This window comes from Eufriesea mexicana, unplaced genomic scaffold (assembly GCF_001483705.2).
Source record: "Eufriesea mexicana isolate 0111107269 unplaced genomic scaffold, ASM148370v2 scaffold592, whole genome shotgun sequence".
In the NCBI taxonomy this organism is placed as follows: Eukaryota; Metazoa; Arthropoda; class Insecta; order Hymenoptera; family Apidae; genus Eufriesea; species Eufriesea mexicana.
This window is the reverse complement of record NW_016908735.1, coordinates 558,086-586,040: the sequence shown is the minus strand read 5'-3', so window position 1 is coordinate 586,040 and position 27,955 is coordinate 558,086. Positions and strand designations below refer to the sequence as shown.

At 39.5% G+C, this 27,955-nt stretch overlaps 1 protein-coding gene across 2 annotated transcripts in view; it reads left to right on the top strand.

Annotated features, from left to right (window-relative positions):
* The first annotated feature begins 1,713 nt into the window (after positions 1-1,713).
* LOC108545834 (uncharacterized) overlaps positions 1,714-27,955 on the top strand; it is a 147,754-nt gene continuing 121,512 nt past the window's right edge. For both annotated transcript variants that reach the window (XR_001890106.1, XM_017897625.1), the window contains exons 1-2: positions 1,714-2,112; positions 14,631-15,043. Coding sequence is in view for 1 of the 2 variants with exons in the window: in XM_017897625.1 (XP_017753114.1) it covers positions 14,731-15,043 (313 nt within the window). In the remaining variant the exon portion in view is untranslated. The remainder of the gene's footprint in view (positions 2,113-14,630; positions 15,044-27,955) is intronic.

The window sequence follows — 27,955 nt, the reverse complement described above, 5'->3', positions numbered from 1 at the left end:
TGAAGGGTACATAAAATTTGTTTTCGAACTGAGCAATTTACATATAAATAAATTTTATATATATTTACTGACAAAAGTTAAGAAACAATATGATATACAAATTTTTGTATATTATATATTTTCCAAGATACATTTAGGTATATTTATATAGGTATAATTTATTTTAATACCTTGGGCAGAATATATTTCTAATTTTAATTATAGGGTATATATATATACTAATTATTATAGGGTATTAATTACTAATTATTACTTAATTAATTATAGGGTATATATACCTAATATATATAATACTATATTTCTATAATATATTATATGCATCCATAAATGAAAATATTTATGTGTTCCCATTTAAATGCCCCACCCTGTATATCCATTTAATATTTATTCATTTATCTACGTACATTTTCGTATCTATATACGTGTTTATACGTGAAATTATACCTGATAAATGAATTATGATCCTCGGACAGTATGTTTAAATATCCGCGGAATATAAAATGCAGCTTGTAAGAGAAAGTCGGTGTCTTGCAAGCAGGTGGCTTTAGACCGGTGCAATAATGATCACCTGGGAATATATATGAATTTATGGAAATAGAGGATGTGTACAAACACTGATGTATCCCACGATAGTCATTCTTACATAAAACGTTGCCGTTCATGCTAAAATATTATTCGATGCTAAGATTTACATTTATCTAAATCCATGAATCGGAACCCCTTTTTAAAACGTTTAAAACGTACACATACTCCCCATTCAACCATCGTCACTTCATCGCGCTTCACCCATTTTCTCCCTTTTTTCCTTTTTTTACGCGGTGAAAATCTTTCAGAGACACCCCAGTCTCTTAATACAGGAGCTGAGGATATATTCAATCTTTGGTATCGTAATTTTGGGTTTTGCTTATTATGAAAGAATGGCAATGTATGCTTAATTCTTTACCAATCCTGTAATAATCAAGGAAGGTACATCGTTACTGTCAAAATTCACATAAGCAACTGAACGACTCGAGAGTGAAGGGTGAAAGAACCCCTAATTCCAAAGTTCAGTCACTCACAGTCTATAAGAAATAAATTTTTGCTCCAAGTCGAAGATATTTTCCAACATTTACCAACTAAAACTCCCACGCCATTTTGTCCTAGGGGAATTCAAAAGGAACACAACCAGTGAGAAGAGAAACTTTGGTGTTTCCAAAGGACCACAGTGCCTTACCAGTTATTTACTTCCTAAAGATGGAAATCCTTGAGAAGGGGAGCGCGAAACTGCTTTCATACTACAGCACACTCCACCCTACACGGTGCACGAGCATTCCGCGGACGCGGTCGGAATTAGCACGTTACGCAACGCGGTGCATCAACGCGCGAGCGTAGCCATTCTAACCTCTTATCTTGGCAAGGAAGAAAACGAGGGCGAGAGGAAAATCGAGGGCGCGGGGGCGGCGGTGCGGCGCGCAGCGGGAAATCTGGCGCGGAACCGGAAGCGGGAAAAAGAAGAGGGCCGAAAGGCAGCAGCGGCGGAGAATAGAAAGGGAGTGGAAAGAAAAGGCGGCGCTGCACGTCCGCGGAGATGTTCGTCGGCGCGGCGTGCCCCCGAGCCTGCGCGATACAGTTTATTCGTGAGCGGCAGTGGTGGGGGGCGCGGCGGCTCGGTCGGTCTGTGCGCGACGCGTCCTCGCGGATCGCGCCTGCGAGCTTTAGTCGCACGATCTCGTCCGGAGCGTCGGGCCGCTCCACGTCGCGCTCGAAGCCTCGATCGATCGATGGATCGATCGCGCCGCCGCGTCCCTCCTCCTGCCGCCCGATCCTTCGAGAAGTCGACCGATCGCCCGTTCAGTCTGTCGTCGATCGTCGATCGTTGATCGATCGGCCTCGTCGGTTCGTGGGGCAGAGAGAGGATCATAGGTGATCGGCCCGGTGAAAGTTTTCCATCGAAAGCTCCATCCGTCCGCGGTCATGCTCGTTCTCGTCGCGAGAAGTTCCGAGGTGCAGGTGAACCGCGTGCGTGCCACGATCCGCGCCTTCGCCCGATCTCGCGGGTCCTGAGACAGGCGATCCCGAGGACCTAGACGTACCTTTTGCTTGGAGAGTCTTCGGCTGAGAGCAGTGAGAAAGGTGGGTGTGCGCGACTCGATGCAGGTGTCACTTGTATTTTCCTTTTCTCTCTCCTCTCTCGTTTCCTCCTTTCGCCATTCCTCGCGCTGGGGTCAGCCTGTGTTGCTCGTCCTCTTCGCGACGCCCAAGTGGTGCGGGACCGTAGTGGTCTGGCGTGGTTCGCGGTACTAACGAGAGTGAGACGCGGAACAGGTCGCGACACACTCGTATTTTCTATCTCGTGACTCGTGAGCCACGAAATCTCGGTCCACCGTCGTGTTGTTTTCAAACTCGTGCCCGGAGGTAGTCCGCGGTGTTTTGAATTGGAATAGCTTCACGGGAGGAAAGATGGTAAACACGAGTCGAGGTAGGACGTGGACCAAATCGGTGCTGTGGTCGTGGGAATGCCTATTCGCATGGCAGGCGTGAGGAAATCGAGGCTGATGGAAATGATCTATAACAACGGGTGAGGGAAGATTGCGAGTGGTCCCTGGGACCTAACGCTGCCGAGAAGATTAGTGATTTGGTTGAATATAAGTATTTCTATACGTGTGTGAGCTGTGTAATTGCTCGAAGAACGATACACTCTGAATGGTGGGCTTCTATGATCTCTTTTGAACGGTCTGCTGGAGTACAGAGTCAGAGTACATCGCTTCCTATTGGTACTATTGGTGGACTGTCATTGGATAGAGGTAAAAGTAATTGGAAAACAGGAATGAAGTTGGACTTGGACGAATAATTGGAAAAACCGTGCGGCGATAATCGGTGCAAATGAGAAAGATTATTGGAGGTATTCGCATTATGACGGGGATACATGGTGGAAGAAAAAAAAGGAGTCAGCTACTCTGGTCGGCCAAAGAAAAGTAAACAAGCTGGTCTATGTGTATATTTATACGCCGGCAAAAATGTTGCACGACGGCTTTTAACTTCTCAACCAGGCAGAACGAGTTAACTCGTCTTTTATGAGAAACGCTTGCGCAGCGAAGTTTGCACTTTTATAAGGATAACACTTTATCAAAGCCTGTTGACGAGTTTATTTGGAATTTTCTAGCGCTACGAGGCGAGTCCAAGGTGGTTCGAGAAAAACACGATCGTTCAGGTTGGGAAAAAGAAAGGAAAAAGGGAGGAAAAAAAATAAGAGAATTCCAACGGACTATAAGAGAGCGGGGATTTTTTTTTTTTATCAACATTATGCAGATGACAGATTGTTTACTGCTTAAACGCTGGTCTATTGGCTTCCTGAGAAATGCTGTTTGTATGAATCACTCCATCTCGCGAGATCAATGGGCTGAAAATTAATAGTTTCCGACATACAGACGATTTTCTATGCGCCTTCTTCCTTTTGTTAGTTAGCCATACGCGTTGCGCGTTATTTATTAGCGAAAATTGTCTAGGTAACTGCGAAAAGTATGCCATGTTTGATAACATTTATATTCAGTGGCCGCTTCGTGAGGAACGCTGTAGGAAATAAAAATGGAGCAAATAGTGTACAAATATATATTTTATGAACCAATGCAAATGCAAAATATGTTAATACTCTCATTGTGTGATCGGCCCTTGTGATAAAATTTTTCTTTAATTTTTTAGGAATATATAATCAGCTCAATTTTTAAAATTTCTAATTTCTTTTCTTTTTACGTGTTTTGTTTTGTTGTTACTGTTTTTCTTTTTTTTTTTTTAATATGAAGGTCTTTAGATTGTGTTGAATATGAATTGTTTTATTAAATATTTAGTAGGCATTTATCGAATACATTTATATTACAAAATTAGACAATTGGGTATTTTTAGATTTATTTATTTAATTTCGTTATTTAAATTATTTGTACGAAGGAAATGGACAGATATTTCGATCATTCCTAATTTTGTAATTCTAATTTCTAATTTTGCCAAACTAGATGGAAAAAGAAGTTAATTTACTAAATATAATGAAAGAAATCACATAATATATCAGTATAAAGAATTCTTCCATGGTTATTTGATAAAAATTCCATACTCAAGTCGAGGAAAAATTGTTTTTTCCAAATCTGGAAAATGTAAGTCGGTAAAGCAACTGTTCCACTCGGCAATTCAGGATACCGATCAGTATCTGTGTTAATTACATTCTAATAACCTGAATTCAACCACGGAATAAATTTACGATCACCTTTAAACATCCTAACCTTTACCCTCTCCAGATCTCAAATCACTTCAATTTTGCCATAGTTAATCTCCCACGATTTTTCAATATTCTCGAAACAAAGTCTCCAAACACAAAAATTAAAAAGAGAAAGAAGAAAAGAAAGGACAAAGGATCTGAGATAAGAAAATAGAACGAAATTGTAGTAGCAATAAGAAAATTAATCTCACCCGATTTTCCAACATTCCCAAAGCAAAGTCTCCAAACCCAAAAATTAAAAAAAAAATAGAAAGAAAGGGCGAAGGATTAAAGATAGGAGAATAAGACGAAATTTTAATGGCAATTCAAAAATTAATTTTCCAATATTCCCAAAATAAAGTCTCCAAACCCAAAAATAACAAGGAAAAAGGAAAAAATAGAGAAAAAAGGATGAACGATTCGAGATAAGGAAATGGGGTGATATTTTAATCACGGTACCAAAATTAATTTCACACCCAATTTCCCAGCATTCCCAAAGCAAAGTCTCCAAACATAAAAATTAAAAGAAAATAGAAAGAAAGAACGAAGGCCCTATTTTAAAGATAGATATAAAGTCTCCAAACCCAAAAATAACAAGGAAAAAGGAAAAAATAGAGAAAAAAGGATGAACGATTCGAGATAAGGAAATGGGGTGATTTTAATCACGGTACCAAAATTAATCTCACCCGATTTTCCAACATTCCCAAAGCAAAGTCTCCAAACCCAAAAATTAAAAAAAAAATAGAAAGAAAGGGCGAAGGATTAAAGATAGGAGAATAGGACGAAATTTTAATGGCAATTCAAAAATTAATTTTCCAATATTCCCAAAATAAAGTCTTCAAACCCAAAAATAAAAAAGGGAAAAGGAAAAAATAGAGAAAAAAAGGATGAACGATTCGAGATAAGAAAATGGGGCGATATTATAATCGCGATACCAAAATTAACGTAACACCCGATTTCCCAGCATTCCCAAAGCAAAGTCTCCAAACCCAAAAATGACAAGAAAAAAGGAAAAAGTAAAGAAAAAAAAATGAACGTTTCGAGATAAGAAAATGGGGCGATATTATAATCGCGATACCAAAATTAATGTCACACCCAATTTCCCAGCATTCCCAAAGCGAAGTCTCCAAACGCAAAAATAAAAAAGAAAGGAAGATGGAGGAGGAAGGGGGAAAGATTGTAGATAAGAAAATGGGGCGATGTTTTAATCGCAATGTCAGCGCAAGAAACGACGAAAGAAACGAGCGGGACGAGAAAAAGTGGAGGAGATATCGGGCAAACCAGCGGCGAACGCGATGGTGGAGGTGGTTAAACGCGCTAAAAGGCCGCGATCGGCCTCGGCGCGGCGGTTTCGTTCTCACGGAACTCGTTGCACAATAACCAAACGCATCGCGATCATAAATTCAGATGGTCCGCCTCTAAAAATAACCGTAAAGCATTTTTCTTTCTTCCCCGCTCTTTGCTTCTCTCTCCACTGTCTGCGCGCGAGCAAGCTCGTTAATTACGATCGCGAGTCGCAAGAAAGTAAGACGCTGCACGCCGACTTTCCTGGGGCTCTTAATTAAATCCGCTCGAGCGTTCTGCGCGTAGGGCGCGCGCAGACGCGTGCACCGCGTCGAATTACGTCAGGGACGCTGCGGAATACCGTCACGCGGAAAGCGTCGAGCGTTTCCAGGCCGGCGTGCGCCGCTAATGGGCAAATTGCTAAATCTGGCACTTTCACTTGACTCCATCTGTTATGCCCTCGCTATGGAAAGCTTCTTTTCCATCCATCCATCCTTCATCACGCGTTTCGTACTTTGTCATCGAATTTTATTTCAGAAAATTCGTTTTTGGATTTCTTACTGATTCGTATTTCTGCTCTTCGTTGATCTTTTCACCTTCCATCCCATAAAAATCCGATTTCTCATTTTAAAGCTGTTGTAGATAATTGTGACGTTTGTGATTAGTAGGGTGGTTCATCCTAATTCATAATTCGAGCTATGTTTGTTTTTAATATTTTAATAGGAGTGTACAAATTTGTGGTTTTATGTTTTTATGTTGGTATTTAGCAGTGGTTTTCGTGTTAAATAGTTTGTGATGGTATTAGGTTAGTTAAGAGTAGTATCGGATTTTTGCACCAGATGGCGCGTCCATTCGTAACATAGTAAATAAAATGACGCGTTACTTGGAGTTATAGAATTATTTTTAGGATGATAAAAATTGGAGAGTATCTACTGTTATTTTAAAGATATTACTTTTTGATTAACCTGGTATATAAACCATTTGTGAATTTTGTGATTAGGTATATTAAAGTAAATTTGTAATTAATTTTAATGTATTAGAGTTGCTTAAATTTCCTAACTCTAGGAAATAACTTATGAAACATTCCACGTGTATTACGTCTATGTATATCCTAACCAAAAATTTGTTGGAATATCTTACATAAATCTTATTTTTAATTTCAGTCTCTGTATCTCAGAAAACAGTATACAAAATTTCGTTACTCCCTTTCTCAACTTCTGTTAGTACGTACACCTAACCTAACCTCGCCTAACGAATCTCACACACATCATTTATAAAACACAATTTACTAGCAGCTCATAAATTTGCAAGTATAACAATCGAGCTAAAAATCTTGAGCTGTGCAATTAAATTACTATTCAACGAAGTATCAACGCAAACATCGTTGCAACATCCCGAATTAGAATGCTAGGGAGTTAACAGAGGCGCCACCTACGCGCTCGTCTTCCGCGACAAGCTTTCAGAGCCACACTGCCTCTCCTAGTGATCTTTCGGTAATCTTTTAGTAACTAGCATCCTTCGCATTTGCATATGAGTAATCGGGAAACTTCTCGAACACGCTCTACCCGTGCATGTATCATAAATCTCTGAAACACAGTCGACTAGCAGTCGATATAAAGGAAGAGACATCGCCTGCTGTATCGTAAACGAAAGAACGCGATGTCGAATCTCCGCCGGAACACGCGACGGCAGCGCCATGACGCGTCAATTTGCCAAACGAAGGAAGCCAGCGGATCGATCGCGAAAGTCTTAATTACCGGTGTAATGAACGTTCTCCCGTAATTAATTTCGTTCGCGCTTCACGGCAATTTTGCCCGATGGAGCGGCGCGCGCCGGCGATTACGCGTGTTACAGATGACAAACGCCGGCCGATTACGTCGGTACAGGCCGATACCAAAAAAGGGACGGCGTTCGAAAGTGAAATGGCGCGCGGCCCGCGCGATTTCGCGATCGAACGAAAGCGTTTCGAAAGTTCTGTCGGACGAGGACGACCGGGGGAAGCCCCCTGCTTCGTTGAACAGGAATCGAGAGCGCGCTGCCGCTTTGACCTTTGGGCCATCTCTCGTGCCTTAGGGAATCGTAACGTTGGAATTCAGACGGGAGACGTTGCAAATGCCGGCTTCGATCCTCGTGCAATTTCTTCGGCAGTAAAGTCTCTCGGATACTCGTGGGAGTTTACGTTCGTGCACCGCGTCAATTTTAAGGGATACAATGCATGGCTCGTGCTTGATGGTTTCAGGCTGTTGCTGTGGCAGTGTCAATTTTACCTTTGCCAGGTTTCAGTATACCTCTTCGGCAGTTGAAACGATCTTAAAGAACCTTCATTTTGCATCATTGTGAGCAAAAATCTAAATTGTGAGGCATGTGGGTTTAGATAGGTCAAGGTTATTGTCAATTGTTATTTTTCAATCACTGTACATGTTATAAGGGAAAATGAAAATTTTAGGAGGATCAGGAATTATTTTATCGGAATATTTTCTAGATATTTATGATTTAGAAAGAAATTGGAAAAATTCGAAAATTATAAATTTGACGAAATTAAGTATGCAGTATTAATTGTGTTCATAATTAATTTTAGGTGGGTTAGGAATTATTTTGTCCAGGTATTTTTCAAATATTTAGAATTTGAAATATTTGACAATTACAAATTTGACGAAATTAAATATCTAATACTAATTGTGTTGATATTTAATTTAATTAATTTTAGGCGGGTTAGGAATTATTTTGTCCAGGTATTTTTCAAATATTCAGAATTTGAAATATTTGACAATTACAAATTTGACGAAATTAAATATGCAATACTAAATGTGTTGATAATTAATTTATTAATTACGCCATCGTCACGTCTTGAAGCTTAATGTCCGTGTAGAAATTAGTATACAAATGTTCGATAGAAGACCTGACGCGTTGTATTTAATTCCGGCTACCCTTGGAACGAAGATTTAAAGGTTCGAACATGACAATTCATCGAGCACAGAGTCGCATAAATTGAATCAAATGTTTTAAAACAAAGGATCGCGTATGCGGAGACAAAAGCTGTTCCCCGTGACAGAATACAAAACGTTTGACCGAACATGGCCGGCATACCGAATCGCGAAACGTACAGAACAAAGCATGCACCTTTAACCATCAGTCTTTTCACCTTCTTCATCGCGACACAACGAGATTTCAATATAAATACGAATTAATTGGCCTATAAATAAATAAAACCGTACTGAAATTAACTTCAAACTAAGTTGAAGAACTAACCTAACCTAAAATCAGGCCTAGTCTCACACTATCCTAGTCCCCAAGATATTAAATATCGAAATCGATAGAGTTAATAGCCTCTACTATTTTGGAACTAATAATCATACCTGAAAATCCATTACATTGTAACTCAGAGGTTCTCAATCCTCAACTTCAAACACATTAGAGGTTAGGTATTCCTACAAGATTCAGAGACACGATATTTTTAATACAGTCGATGCAAGTATTAAAATAAGAGCATAGTTCTGACATTTTAACTTCCCCTAAGTGACTACAGATTCAGAAATACAAAAAAAGGACTGATTTATAAGAAATTCAACGATTCACTACACTCTCGCTTTAATCGCTCGTTGATCTTCATGCCGTGCCAGACCTAACCTCAAAATAGCACCACTCTCTTCGCCAATCTCCGAACGTTCCGCGTCACACTTGAGGCGCAACGTCAGAAGGACGATTTAATCACCAGAAAAATCCCCCAGTGACACATCAGTGGTCGCTGCGATCGAAGGTAACGTCGGAATACTCGCTGAACGGAATACTAACGCGGGATGAGCCTGGATTTTTAGAAGCCTTCGAAATTTATATACAACGCGATGGTTTCGCGATCTCTTTTGTCGCGAGCAATTAAACGTCCATTACGCGGCGATTACAGCGCTCGAGGGGAAATAATCGAGAGGATCGAAGACGGTGGCAGGTTGTCCCGTGGGTTTCACGGAAAAAGGAAGAGGGAAAAAATGTTTGCTCATGCGTATTCATGGCCGGAACCGTGGATAATGCCCGGGGTCTCCGCACATCATATCTTACACAGCTGGAATATTAATTCTTGTCATTCGTATGCGATGCGAGTGCAATGTTGCCGTGAACGCGCGCGCGCGCGCGAGCGCGCAAGGCTGAAGAATGGTACAGGTGCAAGTCACCTAGGAGAAGCGGCGGTTTTTCTGCTATTCGTGGCATGATCGAAGGGAGGATGCTCCTTTGGAATTTAAATTGGCTCGATCCGAGTAATTATTTCAGCCTAATTTGGATCAATTAACGAATGATAAAGTTCGATGAGCAGGGAAAGAAGTTGATTTCTCTGTTGGTCGATATGGATCCCGGGGAGCTTCGGATTCCATGGTGTTGTTGTTCTTGGTGTATTTTTGAAATAAGAAGAAGAAAGGGAATAAATGATTTAAGATGAATTCAATGGTTAAATAATTTTTCGGAGATTTTACTCCTTTTTACTCAATCTCTGTTTAATTACAGAATTTTCCCATATTTATTTTCAATAAATTTCAATAGAATTTCTAAATAAATTTAAGCAAATTTGTGTTATAAAATATATTTTTTAGAAGACGATATTTTATTAAAATCAATTTACTTTCGTCTATTCAAAATTTTCACATTGGATACATAATGATTACTCAACTATTATATAATTTCTTGCTCAATTTTTAAATAATTAATTCATAACAATAGGTTCCATCAATTTAATTTACAATTATTTATTAATATGGTGAAATATAATATAGTGAAATTATATTAATAATATATATATCAAGTATTGGGTAATTTTTTTCAATAATAATTAGTTAATCTGCTACAAATTTTGTTGCAATTGTTTAGAAATTTCTCAGCGAGGAATATGAATGGAATTGCGCAATGGAGGAATTTCTTCTGGGAAATTTTGGAAATGCATTGTTAGCGTTCGTCACACTGCAATATATCACGAGTACCATACATCATTCTTGGGAAAAATGTGACGCAGGCAATTTGAAAGACGTTGTCTTCGGATCGCTCGTTGTCGATCCTCGGCCAGATTAAAAACGCATCTTTCCGCGAGTCGCGCTCGTGTCAAGTCGACTGTAAAATATTGCGCGACGAGCATCAAATAACAAGTAACAAGAAACTCAGGGGTTGATTTATAACAGTATGATTTAAACTGACACGGCGAATTATCGAGTCGTCGAACACAAAAATCCAATTTGTCATGTGCGAGTGCTAACTAGGCAGTGCAATTTGTACGTTTCTTTCACCGCCAAAGAAATCGCAATTGTCGTCAGGTTTTTGTTAACCTAACTTTGTAATTACGCCGGCTGCCGTCGCGAGCGCTGCTGTCGCCGGAATGGCGGCGAAATGAAGTATTCAATACGCGGTATCTGTATTTGACCCATTGTGATACTAAAAAAATTGTCTACTAATAGAATTTCTTTGAGTCATAGATTCCTGTGCATTTGTCAACTGTATTCCTCAAATTTATTCTTCTCGAATCATTTCGAGTTTAATTAATAAAGCTAAATAAGTCTTCCAATTTGAAAAGACCATTTTAATTACCTAATAACTCATCTAATAATTCTATATGATAATTAATATCTGCAAATACTTCATGATTAACAAATCTGTGAAGCCAAACGATTACAAAATTTTCTGAAATTCCAGAGTCACAATCAAAATTTAAATTTCCAGAATTAATTAATTAAGAATCCCAAAATGATTAAGAAAATTGCAGAAAGTGGTATCGAATTTTAAGATTCACGAATGAAACGAGGTAAAAGGACAAAATTACTCTCTAATAAGGGAACATAATATTCGACTTATTATGTCTTTTTCCATAATTTCCACCCTTTGAAACATTGGCTTTTCAATATGGCGAAATAATGGGACAAAACAATAATCATAGTAATAATTTGAAACGTATTATCACCGCAATATCACAGACTGCTTACACGTAAGTAGTATAAGATAAAAACGGTGTTACAGTTCGAGTGGCCACTGAAAGCGTCGTTTCATCCCGTGTTGGGTAATTCGATCATCCCGAGCTGCAAAGTTCGCGTAATCAATCATCCAGTGTGCGATGAAAGTGGTCGTCGTTATTTCGATATTATTCCGGTTCCACAAACGCGTCGATGTACCATATGGAGCAAGAAATCAGCGACAGCGATTCGAACTCGCATTCAAAATGGCGCGCCGCTAATCATCGCCGGCGATTCGAGTTGTAAATTTAACGTGGTCACATATGTTCAATGGTAATTCGCTCGGAAGAAAGTGGTCGTTATTAACGTGTTCCCGATCCAATTTTGCAGCCAGATTATCGAACCTTCGATTAGATCAGGCTTGGACTTTCTAGAGTGCCATCAGTCATCTCAGCTTGCGCGAATGGAGACGCAGGAAATCGAAATTCTTAATATAGAAGAGGTATATTTGAGAAGGTATATACTTACACAGTCCAGGTGTACATAGTCTTTTAAGACTAAAAAATTACAAAGGAAAAAGATTTCAAATTAGCAGGCTTAGTAAATGTTTATAATAAATCATTTTCTAAATGTCTTTTTTTAAATTATAGGTTAGGGTACTGTAGTAAGATACTGTGATCAGTGTAATGCTAGCTATTTCAGGATGACATGTTTATCCTAGAAGTCTCAGGAGACTGCAAGAGATTTATAATTTAAAACAAATTTTATCATAAGGAATAATTTGTAATTGATAATATGCAATTATACAAATATTCGCTTTCTTTTTCACGAGTGAAGGCTAAAGAAATTTCAGTGGTTTTTACTGTCATAACAATTTTTTTCGTCATACTACTTTAACACATTTAGGTATACGTTATAATTTAAGTACCAAAGGAAATCACTGTCAGTCTTCCTGTGATAATTAGATCAACTCGCACACCTAAGTATAGTATACATAGACAATATTAATTCCAACTTTATGATGAATTTATACAGGCTGTCCCATTTGACGTTCCTAAACTATTCAATTATTTCCTAAACTATAGTTCGTTCCAAAAAATTTTTCAAATATAACATACAATGGTTTTAAATCTTTGCTAGGTGTGTGCTTCGAGGTTCCAAAGTGATCTTGATCCTTTTTAACGAAACTCTATATCTTTTTATGTCATCTAAAGGATAGAGTGAACGATGATTTTTCTAATAACGTGTATCTATATCTACAAAAATCAAAAATGAAAAATCAGTCATCGTGACTAGTTTGACAGTTCTAGACTGTCATAATACCTCTATCTCACCAATCTAAGCTTCGTTCCACCATCAAATGGGGTATTACTCCGCTAACACAGAATGCGATGAAAGAGGTACCCCTAGAAGCATAGTTCTTGACCTATTCCCAGGATATCGGGTTCCAACGACCCAGCTGTGCTCTCAAAAGTCTCACGATCAATCCAGCCCCGTCCCAATCAATTAGGGCTAATTTGTCAGCGTTGTTCGTCGCGTGTCAACGCCAGTCGCAAGAACAATCCTTAACCGACCGCGAACCAGACTCATTCCATCATTCCCTGGCCGTTTTTTCACGCCGCTGTCTCCTCGTCTGAAAGACAAACACCGGTGGCGACACAGCGGTACGCCACCAGAGATAATCATCGTCATAAATTCATCATCATCACCATCATCGTCAAGCCGGCCCGGGGAGCATAATCACTCGTTAGCCGAGGCACACTTCGCCTCCGGCGAATCACTGTCAAGGCTGCCACGCTTCGCGGAATAACGAATTCCTTCTGGAGAACGAACTCTTCCATGCTTTTTCCCCTCTGCCTTTATATTCCGTGGATCACAGCATCTGCTGCCTCTTTCTTGCGCGTGGAAAAACCCGCGTCTCACCTTTCAGCTGCCTGACAATGGCAACCTCGATATGCATATGTTTGCATCTGTGTGATGAATCAATTATATGTTTGATGACTTCGGCCATGATGTTATGTGGCTTTGAGGAAAGAAGAAATACGTGAAACTTGGTTGGACGATATTTTTGTAGAACGTGTTGATAAGGATGCTATATTCGAAAGTGTGCCTTAGTGGAATCACGTGTGCTGTCATAGCGATAGGTACAAGTGTGTGTGTGTGTACTAAACGGATATGGCCTAACTGTGTTCGTCTGCTTCGATTCTGAGACTGGACTGACCGATCCTTGGAAGGTCCTATAAGACCAACGATTTTAATCCAAGGAAAAACCCACGTGACAGCTTCTAGGTATCCAGAACAGAGGCTCGTAGGGTCCAAGCTTGTATCGCATCGTTGATTCGAAAAATTAAAATTTCCGATGCACTTGTGGTTGTTTGTCTATACCTAGATGATACGAAGTTATATACATACACTTTCTTAATGATCTGCAGACATTTTAACACGCGTTGGCAACCCCAGTCGATATCTTAACGGAGTTTATGGCATGACAGGATCCAGGCACATTAATTCGCCCGAGGTATAGGATAAAATAAAAAGTCACTGTAATCTGGAAGATCAAAAATATAGAGCATGTTTACATGTACTCTAGTGATTACTCTATTTGATGAGTTATCTCATCGTTACGGATGATTATGACACGTGCAGTACGAGTTATGTTCATTAATATGCGCTTCATATACAGTTACCGTATGGTAATTAGATCTCCAGCGAGGATATTCCTATTGCCTTTTGAGACTCGTGTATCTGTCTATGATCAAAATTAAATCACGACTGTAATCCTACTGACAATTATAATAAATATTCTCGAAACGATATTATTCGTCCAAAATAATAATTGAATAGGGAAATAATTTATCTTCGTAATTATTAAATTGAAAAGATGAATATAATTTTATTAACAAATATTGTCAAAACAGTATTATTCGTCTGGAATAATGATTTAAATAATTGCAAAATAATTTAAAGTATTAAATTACAATTCTTTTAGACATCTTTTACCCTGTCAATATGTGACACCATAATTAATAACATCCTTTGTTCCCATCAAACGAGCCTATTTTAAATAAAATAAGGACGTAAGGAAATCCATAAAATCGTGTTTGAGAACCATAATAATTTTTGAGAATATAAATTTAATGAAATTATCTCAGGAAAAAAGGACAAAGAACGCTAACAGTTTGCTTTCTTTCTCTTTGCAGGACGAACACGTTGGTGAAACTGCCGATCCCTCGCGATTCCTAATTACCTGCCGCGAGTCTTAGTGTCTATGAAATCGTGAAAACCCGGCCGTGTGTGACGATGTCGTCGAGTGGTGAATTTTCGACCCTGTCCAGTGGCGAGGCTACTGGAACTGGCGACGACTCGTTGCCCAGCTCGCGAGAGGCCACCGCTGAGGCCGCGAGTTCCGGTGCTGGGTTCATGCCTCTGCGCGAGTTTCTGGACAGATTCTCGTTGCCAAGAGTGGTGAGGGTGGAGGGTGCAGGTGGAAGGCCGATACTGTTGTACAAACAACAGCAACGATCGCTGAGAGTCACGGCTACCCTGCTGATGCATCGTTACCGCCATGACGTGAAGGTTGGGCCTGAGATCGTGATTCCAGAGGGATATCCCGGTGAGCGAATCAGTCTTTTCCTTTTTATTTTCTCCTTCGCGAAATTCCAGTCACGTGGACTACGGGAAATCCACGGTTGTTGGAGAAATAAAATTTTCATTCAGTTGCGAGCAGTATTTCTGGTATTCGAACGAATAAATTACATTTTATTATTTGCTGGAAATTTTGTACGAGACTGTATCATCGGTATGTCAAGAATTCGTCGCGGTTACAAATGCAAATAATTTTTTGAAAATGTACACTGGATTACTTTTGGAGTATGAAGCTTTTTTGAATTATTTTATATTAGTCGGAGTTATAGCGTAGAGAAGGGACTGAAAGGTAGTGACAATCCGGTTATGATAATAATAATAACGAATGACAAGCTTCATCTTTGTACGCCCCTGAATCGAGGTCTAGAATCATGTTGTAATGGCGAGGATAAGAAACGATAAATTGTCGAATGTAGGAGAGAAATTTATTATGCACTGCACTATTCTCTGGGTCAATTCAATCAGGCGAATCCTTGGTAAAATATAAACTAAGGTAATCAGTGGAGGGGTTAATGTTGGTCTTCGTATTAAACATGGCAGTTTGCGTTTAGAAAGCAGATGATGTTAGTGTTCGTGACAGATTTGTCGTGTTAATGCTGGAATATTGAAAATCGACTCTTACAAACTGTAATTGGCACTTAAACGATTTTTAAACATATTAATCTTAACGTGACAGACCTGAAGAAATCTCGAGGCAAACGGTTCAGACAGGAACTTGGTAACTAATCAACTAGACAAACAGCTTCAGCTGACAAAAAGTTTGGGAGAAATCGAATGTTCAGAAAATTAGAAAAATATAAAATACTCTAGTTTACACTATATACCACATTTGACACTGTCCAGCCAATTATTTTATGGAAATAATTTTCTGTGGAGGATATACTACAACTGATTATAACTTTCCCAGTCAAATCTAAAATTTAAACATAGCACAGTGTTAATATTACAATATACCAAGTTTAAGAAGACATACAGGGTGTCCCATTTAAGTTGATTCAAATGGTCTTTTGATACTTTTAACCGTGGAATACTAAAATACTAGATACTGAAAGATGAACTAAAATACAAAAACGTATACGTTACTATATTTTTTAAAAATTATTCGTGTATGAAGTTCTTTTCTCTATCAACCTAAATGGGATACCCAATAAAATAATAATAATCATAAAATAAGTAGATTAAAGTTGAAAAAGATAAGATTATACAAACACAATTACCTCTTAATTCGATAGAAAATTAAAAAAGAAAAGAAATAGAAGGAAAATAGAAATAGATATAGAAATATAAGAAGAAAGGGAATAATTATCCAAAATACTAAATACTGAAAGATGAACTAAAATACAAAAAATATAGGTTTCCATATTTTTTAAAAATCATTCGTGTATAAAGTTCTTTTCTTTGTGAACCCAAATAGAATACCTAGTATAATAATAATCAGAAAATAAGTAGATTAAAATTTAAAGAAATAAGATCGTGCAAACACTATCTAATCTCTAGAGGGTTAATTCAATAGAAATGAAAAAAGAAAAGAAATAGAAGAAAAATATGAATAGAGATAGAAATATAAGAAGAAAGGGAATAATTAGCCAAAATCATCAGCTATCCATCCATGCCGCGAATAGCCCGAAAATTGCAGAGACAGAAACTGCCGAGGGACTCGTTAACTCGCTAGTAATCTCTATCCTGTTCAATTACCCCGTTCTGGTATCTGTTCCGCCATTAAAATACAATCGACGTGCAAGCCCCACGGAACCAGATTCCACCACTATCGATACAAAACGTTTCGCTATCCTCGAGCACAATCTGCGAATAATAGGTACAACAGGAGACCGAGAGCTGAATGAGCCTTGTGTGCCATTTTCGTACCTGGCCGGTTGGCATTCGAGACAGCTGGAACCTTTTTCATCTGGCCGATAAATCAAGTCAAGGAGAACCGTCGAAACGGCCAGGCGTGGAAAAAGCGAGAGCCAATATCCGTGCCTCGGCCAGAAATTCATTAAAGCCCGGTGCGCCGGTGGCGCTTAATGGACCGCGAGATATCCGCGACTGCATAGAATTGACCGGGGCCCGGCTTAGTGTCGATATATCGATCACGTCCACGGCGATGATCGATCGTGCACGCGAATCACTATCGGGAATTCGATCTCGGATTAAAGGCACTGCGGCTGCTTGCGCAAGGATCGCGGCCAGGAAAGTGGCCGATTAATAAACGGCCCCTTTGATCGATGGAAACGTTTACATTCCCATCTCGTTTCTTTTTAACGAGTTTATGAGCTTTCTGCGAAACGACCAGGCAACCAACCGCTACAGCCTGTTCAACGTGCAACGATGCTGCTGTTTGATTTACGGATCGAGCTTTCGTACGAACGGTATCGCAGAGAAGTTTTGCAGATGTCTCAATTTATTTGAGAATCGTTCGAGAAGCAACGATATTAATGATGCAGGCTGCGGAGACTTGCTCGTCTTGGTCGTTTGGTCTAGGGTATTAGGCAGTAGGGATCGTGATCCCTTTCTTGGGGATAGGAGGATTTAGAATTGGGTGAAGGACGAGGATCGAATAGTCGCCATGTCTTTCGTAGGTTAGGTTGACTAGTCAGCTTTGTCTGTATTCAGATTTCTCTTATAATATCGAAGCTGATTTTCTCTTAGCAGCTTTGTTTTATTCGCGTATTCAGAGTTTTGCAAATTTTTGACATGAAATGGATACTTTTACACGAAAGTATATGGTATTATATATATACAAATGGAATTAAGAATATTTGAAACGGAAATGTATATGCTAAGAAGAAAGTGTGAAGATCATATTAAATTGTGGTATTTATACTTACATTGGTGGACCATGAAAATATTTGATCAATTAAGAAATAAGAAGTTACGATGCAACGTTGATTTATCGTTCGTTAGCTGTGACAGCCTTAAAGCGATTTTCCAGCGAACACACTAGCGCCGCCGTGGCTCGTAACTCCAATATACGTACCGTAGATAACATATACGTATATGATCGAATTATTTTCCAATTTTGCTGATATAATCTTGGAATTTCCTTCTTGCTACATGTGTAACGCGTCGTTTTAAATATTTTAGATGCAGAACGTCTCAATCGTGCATTCTTACTAGTCACATATTTCTTTTACCAACTTGTGTTGATAAGTTTTAGCATTTATCGAAATGATTTGATCAAAGCGTGAAGTCAAAGTGTTTGCATGCTTTCTAGAACCTCTAGAACTGCTATCTCGTTATAATAAGAACTAAGATTTACCAGTTTTTCAATCAACAAACACGATTTGCCTGTTCCTCTGTCAGTATTACTACCCCAATTGTGACGTGTTTCACTTGGGACTTGTCACTCGGGTGGTCCACGTATCTGGGGGCGTTTCTGGGTTTCCTGAAATGCCTCCCGACGTCTCTTGACTCGACACAAACGGACACACGTACGCACACGTGCATCCCCTTCGCAAACAGACAGCAGTCTCGATGCGGCTGTCCCGGGCTGTGACAGTTAAGTGGGCACTACTGTAATTCCAAGATTAGAAAGCCATGACACGCGACGCATCAGGACGTGCCATCTCGAGGGTTAAAAAGCCCCCCACACATCGCTTGCAACATTCTCGAGATTTCCTCCACGCGGACCAGTCGCGGTACATAAGAAGGAGGCGCATTTGTTTGCTTATTTACCCGGGGCCGAGTGTGTACATATGTAATCAGGTTGTAGTAGGCACGGTGGTGATTTAACCGAGGCTCACGGAAAGAAAGTAACAGATGGTTGTAGGTGGCAGTGGCGGTTTAACAATGAAACCGAGCGTTGCGCGACGAAGCAGCGTTCGACTTGAACCGTGCTTGATCCTGACCAAGCACGTTTCGTTTCACGTCACTGCGAGTCTGCGGGCGTCTCGCCGGTCGGATCACGAGTTTCGCCAGAGTGACAAGTGACGTTTCATCGTAAATTGTGAGTTATGGAAAAGTCTGTTATCTGTTACCGTATCGGCATCGGCACTGGGGCTGGGGAAATTGCAGTGGTGATTGGAATGATGGCATGACACGTGTGAATGGCTGGTAAAAATGATAACCATTGTGCGTGGTATTGTGAGATAAATTACAGGGAACGAGGTTCACAATCCCACTTGTATCCCTGGATATATTCGAGATATCGATACGGTAATTTTTATTCCAAAAATATCCACATACTTCTATATTTATATTAAAATGTACTTTCGAGGTGGTACAGTCCAGTCGATATCGTATCTCTTACTACTTGACACAATCTTAGGAAATATAAGAAAACGAATGTTATAACACGTTTATAGATATCTAGTTTAAGATTTAAATTCAATAAACTACTCCAGGACACATATAAAAGCTTCTTCTGGCTTTTACTACCTTAACTAAAAGTTACGTTCACGAATATACGAATATATTTAAGTATTAAGCTTTCAAATCAAGAGATTAACGTACCTATGAACGACGCACGCGACACCTCGCGGAGCACAGCGAAAAGTAGGATGCGCCCTCTAGTATGCGCGTGTTCTATGTTCGATGCGGCGCGCGTGGAAAAGGCTTTCATCAGGCGCGTTCGAAGACTGTTCGTAGTCTTCACTCGGCCGCGAATAGGAACGGCCGTGCGTCAACCTATAAATAGTGAAGGAAAGTATGAGGTAACGCGGCAGAGCGTGCCGTGAATTATAATTTAATATCGTCCCGACCCGTAATACCTCGTATATCCGCCAGTGTCCGCGGGAATGGCGGTGAACGTACGCGAATCTCTTCGGCGAGCGCCTTCCCGAATACGCACACCCTCGCCGCCGATGGAACGAACAACAGGGCGTCTATTATTCAACGAAGTGGCCGTGGCGGAGGTGGTCAGTGACATACGGCCGCGTGTAACGGCCCCTGCCTTTCGTATTAGCATAACGGCTGACGATACTTTTTCAATGAAAACGCGTGAATTACGTATGCGCGGCTGGCTACAGCGTGGGTCGAAATTACGCTGATGCCGTGATCCCGTGCTGGAACGGTGCAACAGTTTCGTTGGAAACTCGCCAGAACGATCTCTTCCTGCATCTGTCTCTCTTCTTTCCTTTCTTACCCGCTAGTCCTTTGTTTTTCTACGCTAAACCCCTTGTTTAGTAGCTAATGCGCCTCTCTTTGCTTTATTCAGAGCAATAGGATTGCTGTTAGGGGAGAGGGGAGGTGGAAGGAAATTAATTCTGTATTAATTCTAACGATGGTACAGAGGATGACTATACAAGAGGAATAATTTTTTTCTTTCTTCCGTTGAGCGTATTTGAATAACTTTTTGATCCCGAGATTACTATACCATTAGGGGTAACGTTTATCTACGTGTGTCGAAATTTTCAATTCTAAGAATTATCAGTCCATGTTGAAAATTTAGGCCATTATCATTACACAAAATCTCCTGTAGTCTATGGATAAGTGTCAAATGAAAATCAAAAAATAAATTTCGTCGTTAAGCCTATCCACCATTGAATTTCAAACATACACATACACGCGTGCAACGTCTGTTTATTTATTAAACTATAGAATTTTAGAATCTCCATATGAAAAAATAAATTTCCCTTACCATTGTCCAGGTTGAAATCAATTTAGACTTGGTCGTAAATCCAATAGCACGTTCGACCCTGTCTACCACTGAGCTCGGAGCAACATTATCTCCATACGTACACACTCCAGCAACTCTTTCTTCTTTCCCCATCGCTCTCTGTTCGTCTGCAGCTACCCTTATCCATTTTCTAGTCCCCGTCCGACGTCCCCCACCCACGCGGCCAGGAACTTATGCAAACTAGACGCATAATGATCGCATCTGTTCACAATGGGTCGCTAACGAAGCCTCGACTGGTCTAATCTCGGCGTGGTGGCGCTGCTGTGTTACAATCGCCGCCCCCTTTTCAGCCGCATCGCGTGCTCCGGGCCTCTCGCGCGTATTTGTTCCAGCAACGAGCACGCTCGCTCGATTCGCGTCAGCAGGACGATCGATATACTTTGAGGATTTAATTACGAGTCCGTCGGGTATCGAGCAACTGGTGCACGAGTCGCGGAGAAAGACAGTGGAAGATAGATGTTGGAAAAATGGCCGCTCTCGAGGTTCGCCGAGGAACCCTCGAGCGCTCGATTATGCCGATGTCGAATAATTGGAAGCCTACTTGTCATTCATACCGGGTTTCGCCTCCTCTTCTTCCTCTTTTCTCACACTCTCTTAACTCTGTTTCTTTCTAATTACTACAATTTCTATATATTATGTTAATTATTTATTACATTAATATATTAATTATCACGTATGAAAGAATTTACTATTTATCATCATTTATCATAGCGCTGATGCATGGTCTAGAAAGCTTATGGGAATTAAATGAGAAGAAAGACATGAACGAATGACACAGTAGCAAAATTAGAAAATAAATTTCGAAATAGACATATAGACAAACCGGTTTGTGACTTTCGAATCACGTGGTGTTATTAATTCGTAGATATGGTAAATACACGTGTCGAAGGAACCATTTCTTGTGTCAGATTTCACTAGTTACTAGTTACTAGTGCATATTGGTCGTACGTCATAAGACATCGTGTTTGTCAGTCAGCGATTAATATTTATGAATTTCGTTAAAGAAATTGGTCATTTTCCTATACTGTCATGTATAGTAATAGGAGCTATATATAAACCTGGTGTTTTAATATGTAATATTTATTACGCTAAAGTAACTGCATAAACTACTGGAATGAACAGAATATATAATATAATTCCCTATATAATCTTATAGTAATATTCTACGATTTTCAAGTCATTAGGGACGACCTAGACGAAAAAATTCTTATTATTAAATTAATTAATACCAAATCGATACTAATAAATTTTCAATATAGTGAGCTTTCAGTATGAAATACGTTTCACTGAAAAATACTCGAAAGCAAAGGTACAACCGTAGCAAATATTTAACGCAGGAAACACCATAGTAAGACCTAGAAAAAAATCCATAAACACACACACAGGTATACACAGAGCCACACAGTATCACTATCACTTAAAGCCCTCTACCATAAAGCGACCTTACTCCACAAAGATCTCTGCCGGTGGATTTCCACTCGGTACCCACGCTTTTTCGCCCGAGGGGAAAAAACGAGCGGAGCCGTGCTCTTTGTTCCGCGTGAAACGTTATCAAGGAGTCGAGCGGGATCGGCGTGTCTATCAGGTGCGGCCGGGACGAAGTTTATGCGCCTAGAAATCCAGCGATGTTTCTCCGTAAAGGAGGCAGATGGAGTGAGAGAAAGAGAGAGAGGAGGGAAAAAAAGGCCTATCTTTATAGGGGCGGTTGTGTAGATATCGCGTGAAAGCGCGCTCGTGACTCCGCGAAACACCGTGGGAGTGCCGCGCCGATCGAGGGAATCGCTTTTCAAGCGAGATTCCTCCGAGCGAACGACGTCTTAAACGTTTATATTATGCGCGTAATTTCGCGCGCACGCCCGCCAACAGAAAAACCCCGCGTCGTATCTTCTTCAGTGGACGCGAGTTCGAGGAACGCGGGGCCTCCTTGTGTGGGCGTGGGCCACGAGAGGGCAGCAGTGGTGGAAAATGGACGACATTCGCGGAAAAATTGTCGTCTGCGCAACGCAGAGATTTCGTTGATCAAGGAGTCTCGTGGGACTGCTAATTACGTAGGGCTTTTGTGCTTTTAGGTTATTTATAAGTTATGTAATATAGGATTTGTAAGTTATAGGCTAAGTAGTATACTTTAATGGCGTAATTATTGATTTGTAGGTTATATCTAAATATGGGAGGGATAATGATAATTATATAGCTGTATGTAATTACGTTTCTATCTCAGCAGCTGCATATTTTCATTAGTTGTAGAAACAAAAAGTCTGGAACTAATTATTTTGATTGGGTTAGGTTAGGTATTCTAGTATTAAAGGTACATGTGGTTAGTGACAGAGATATTTATTAGTGGTGCCTCAGTTTATGCGAGTAATTTAGTTCAGCTAAAATAAATGACGAAAGAGAAACGATACTGTCAGTAAAAATCATTTCAGGTACTGTTTATGTGACGTTGCTTATTAATTATGTTTCTAGGAACATTCAAGATTTTTTGGAATTTAGTACCAGTGTTAAAAACTGAAGCCATTAAGATCTGGATTGTATTCCCTATGTAGTGTACTATTCTAGCATTTTATATAGTGTTCATAAAATTCTATAGTAAATTGTACTTCTTATTTTAATTGATCCAATAATTTCTAGCAGTATTGAAATGTATTGGACTGTAAAATCGTTACACTATACCTGTGCTGCATTTCTTATGCAGTATAGTATTTTAGTATTCTACGTAGTGCCTATAAAATTCTATAATTGATCACATCCTATAAATTGAAATGTCCTGAACCTTAGTATTATGACTAGAAAATCCAAACCATTCCATACTATATATACATAACATAGTATTTTAGTATTCTACATAGTTTCCATATGGTCCAATAGCAAACAACACTCTCAATTGATTCAATAATTCTTAGCAAGACTGAAGTACCTTAGATCTCGATATGATTACACGAAAATTTGTCATGGGTATCTAGGTTATTAGCATTTAGCATTCTACGTAGTCTTCATATAATTCCACACTGCCTAGCACTCTCTTAATTGGTTCCATAATTCCAAGCAATATCGAACCCTCCAGAATCTCGATACCATCCCTACGAAATTGAAGCCATTAATACTCAAATTGATGCTAACCTATGATTCGCTAAATTGATTCCAATTCATCCAATAAGACCCCAAAGCCATCTAGCTATCTCGTACACCCTCGCCCACAATCAACAGTCCATTCCTTCCTGCAACATCCTTATAACCATTAATTCCGTACCACAACATCTCCTCGGTCCATCTGTGAAGCCCTGCAGGCTAGCCAGGCCTATCACCAACCACCGTGCGAAAAACCTTGCTGGGAGGCTGAAAAATCCGCCTCGACACGAAACTTCGATAACTTGCCGGGCATCAAAGCTGAAAGCTGATACCAGAAGAGGTAAACGGCGAGTTGTCGGGCGGAAGTGGGTGCCAGCTCGATTCCCTCCGCATAACCCGTTGATTTACAACCAGAAATGCGTCGTGCACGCGGATTTCCAAGCGGCTTCCAGCACGGGTGTAAGGCACTCGCGCGCCCCTGGATTTGCATAAATCTCGGAAACGCGAGGGAGCCGCGAAATCGAAAGTTGAGCGTCGGCCAGGCGGCGGAGGCATTAAGGGTATTCCCGCGAGTTGCGCGCGAGCGCGCGCGCATGCGCTCCAGCGCGGGCACGTTTACGATCGAGGCCGGTCGAAGGAGGTTCCCCGGTTCCTTCCAGCCATCGAACGCCGTGGACGCGGGATTTATGGCGGACCAAGTCGAGGAATTTCTTGTTTTATTTATGGCCCGATGCTCGACCGACGATCGCCTAGAAAATATGTTTATTCCCGCGCCCGGCCGGTCTACACCTGGTTGACTTCGCGGAATCGAATTCTGCCCTCCGGGGGATGCTATCCGCAGGAAGAGCCGGATTCTTCCAGGCTCCACCGATGGAATCCTCTAGGAAGCGGGAAGGTGTTGAACTATGGGCTAGATTAGGTTAGAGGCTATCTTGAAGGTTCATTTTTGGGGCATTTTGGTTAGGTCCAATTTTTATGTTCACACTGGGACTGGTCGTTGAAATTATTTTTATACGGAGAATTACCTTGGTAGCTGGCTATGATAGCCAATTGAAATTCTATAGGAATTTCTTAACTTGCTTTTATAAATGGTGTGTTAGTTTTCGTGTATAGTGATAAGCTTTTAATGGGATTTTGTGTCGGTGTAGGTTAGACTGGGTTATCGAACGGTGTTTCGAACAGGTTATCGAACAGATTGGGTTCTAGGGTTATCGTGAAATTCTTCGAATTTCTAGGTATTTTTAGGATCGGAATTAGTTTTCGAAGTTTAGAAGATTTTGCAAATAGAGTGCTATCTCTTATGGAGAGTGCTAAGCTTTGTAATGGAACTTGTTGTTGGTGTAGAGTAGATGAGTCAGATTGGGGACTAGGGTTATCGTAAAGTTTCACGACTTTGTAGGTATTTTGCTTTAAATTATTTTTTGGGCCCTTTGGGGATTTGTGAATAAAATGTTACTTTTCTTGGAAATTAATCAGATATAGTAATATAATTTTGGTTCTATCCAGAATAATGTGAGTTATTGAATGGTCCTGTCAGATGCTAGGATACCTACAAATTCTATTTGTTATTATTATTATTATGTAAATATTTCAAAATAGATTGCTTAAATTATTTTTCGAATTTTATGGAATTTTACAAATTATCAAACAGAAAATTATCTTTCGGGAAAATTAATAAATTTTATATTAGTGTAGGATAAGGGTAGGTTATTATTAAAGACTGAATGAATGTTAAATGTGAGGGTTACTGTAAAGCATTGTATCTGTGACTTTTTAAATACTAATATTAATGTCAAGATTTACTAAATTGAAATTTCCAAGGTCGAAAGTTGCAGGGTATAGTTTTTTTTACTATTTTGCAATTTTTTCTAATATTTCGAATATTAATATCAGAAAGAGGAAAATCAAAAATCAAATCACAATATTCCACGACAAGTTTAAGACGTAAGAAATCACCAATATAAAATTTTCCTCGACACACACCATATTACACATTTGATAAATTAATCTTATCGCGCAATTAATAATAAAATAAAATAAATAAAAATAAAATAGCAGCTATTTATACGTAATTATCTAGGAAAGAGAATCTAAGACCATAAAATCACCATTTCCTTCGCAAAAATGTTAAAATTTACTAGGCGGATTTAATCCAGCAAATATTACCTACAAATTACCCAAGAATTTAGAGCACTCTGCGGCAGGAATAATATCCATTATGACAGTCACGAATATTACTTGAAACGATACTAATCTCGCTGTATATATATCTTATCAATAATTAAATCCACTTTACTGCAACAAGTTCTATTGCAAATGAGCCATAGAACTTACCGACTGAGCATTCTCCCAATCTCGCCCGATCGTGGCATGTAAATTTACCGTTTCTAATCAGTTGTTTAACCATCGAATAGCCTTTAACTTGCTCCATCGTCGGATTAGAGTAAGTAACAACACGGAGATCGTTAAAATGCCAAAAAGCACGATTAAAGTCCTCTTAAAAGCCCAGGTTCAGGCCCCCTTAATGCCCGCAGGCTCGAGAGAGTCGGGCATCGTAATCGTTAAATATCCCTGTATTATTTCGATTCGATGGAAAATTGCTGAACATTAATTACCATTTACTCACGTTTTGCATTAGTTGCCTCCCGATAGCCGTGTTCTTCAGGCCTACGCGCAACGGAGGTAGAACGACGGGGAGAAGCTGCTAGGGTATGACACTGCAGAGCTTTTAGGTGCTATCTTGGACCTCGATACCTACGACTCGCGATATCTTTCTCTGTCTACGCGTTAACGCGCCGTTTCGTGCTTATTTAAGATTTCTTTCGCCGCACTTTGCTCGCGCGTCCAATTTATTACACTTTTAAGCAATTTCCCGACTCCGCGTCGACGTTGCAGGATTTATTTTTCCTCGGCGATCCGAGTGGAAGAAATTTGAGCAAGAGGAAGGAAAGGATATAGGAGACTGGGAGAAATCGATTTCTTCTTCGCCGCGTGATAACGATGACTGGTAGAAAATGGCATTTTTGCGTAGAAAATGCTCATTTGTGGAAAGCGATACATCACCGTGGTGAAGGTGTCTGACGTTCGGTAGTGGGGTTAGAGGAAACTTGGAAAGCAAATTATATTAATGATATTTAAAAAATTATTAGTTATTATTTAGGTGACGATTTGGATTATGATAATCTGGATAATAACTTGTTTCAGAAAGTAATCGTACAAAAATAAGTTATTTCTTGGTTATAGTTTAGCGACAAGTCGTAAATTCCAATAATATCCAATAAATCCCAATGGCTATTATCTAGATTACTGTCTAGAACCCTAGGCTAATACAGACAGTCTTGTATCCTAATAAGGGCTAATTAAAATAGTTCAGATCGATGTCCTGTGGTAAGTCAGATCAAGATTTAATCAAAGTCTAGCTATTATAAGACGTATAGGCACACTGAACTATAATCAAAGGTACTTTATATATGATTATTTATGTATTTAGAACTAGAGAACATTATATATATACTAATTTTATATAAATATATATTATAGTATAGTATATTTATATTTCAATTATATATGTATTATATTTTATTATATATGTATATATCATATAGAATGTCAAGGTCCTCTGAAGGTCACAGTATAGTAGGTCATTTAACTAGTATTTTCATCGGTAATAACTATACGAAATCAAAAGTACAGGCCATTGAAGAAATTCAAAATGACCATGACTTTTTATAATAAAGAAAAATAGGATTTGGAATTTTTTATATTTCAATATGCACTCAATTAAATAGTGATTAATATTTATTGAGATCATTTGTTTGTTAGACTGTGGAAGGTGTCTGAAAAAATATGACGTCAGTTACTTGTCACACACTGTATGTATATATATATTTCATGGTGGATGATAGTATACGACCCAATTTCCAAATACGACACTATCATCCACCATCAAAAATCCACTTAGTCTGCCATTACGATAATTCAAAGGAATGTGGTCCTATCAGACTATGAGCAATGAGCCCCCTGTTCCCTCTGCCAGCTATCAGCCGATCTCAGCTCGTTGCACCTAAGATTTTCGACCCTACGACCATCCCCTCTCGTCACGTAGCATCCCCGTATCCCCATTACCGCGATTATCACGCCTGAAACTTTTTCATCCCGGTTTAATTCAATCATCCACGTAGCATACCAGGATCACAG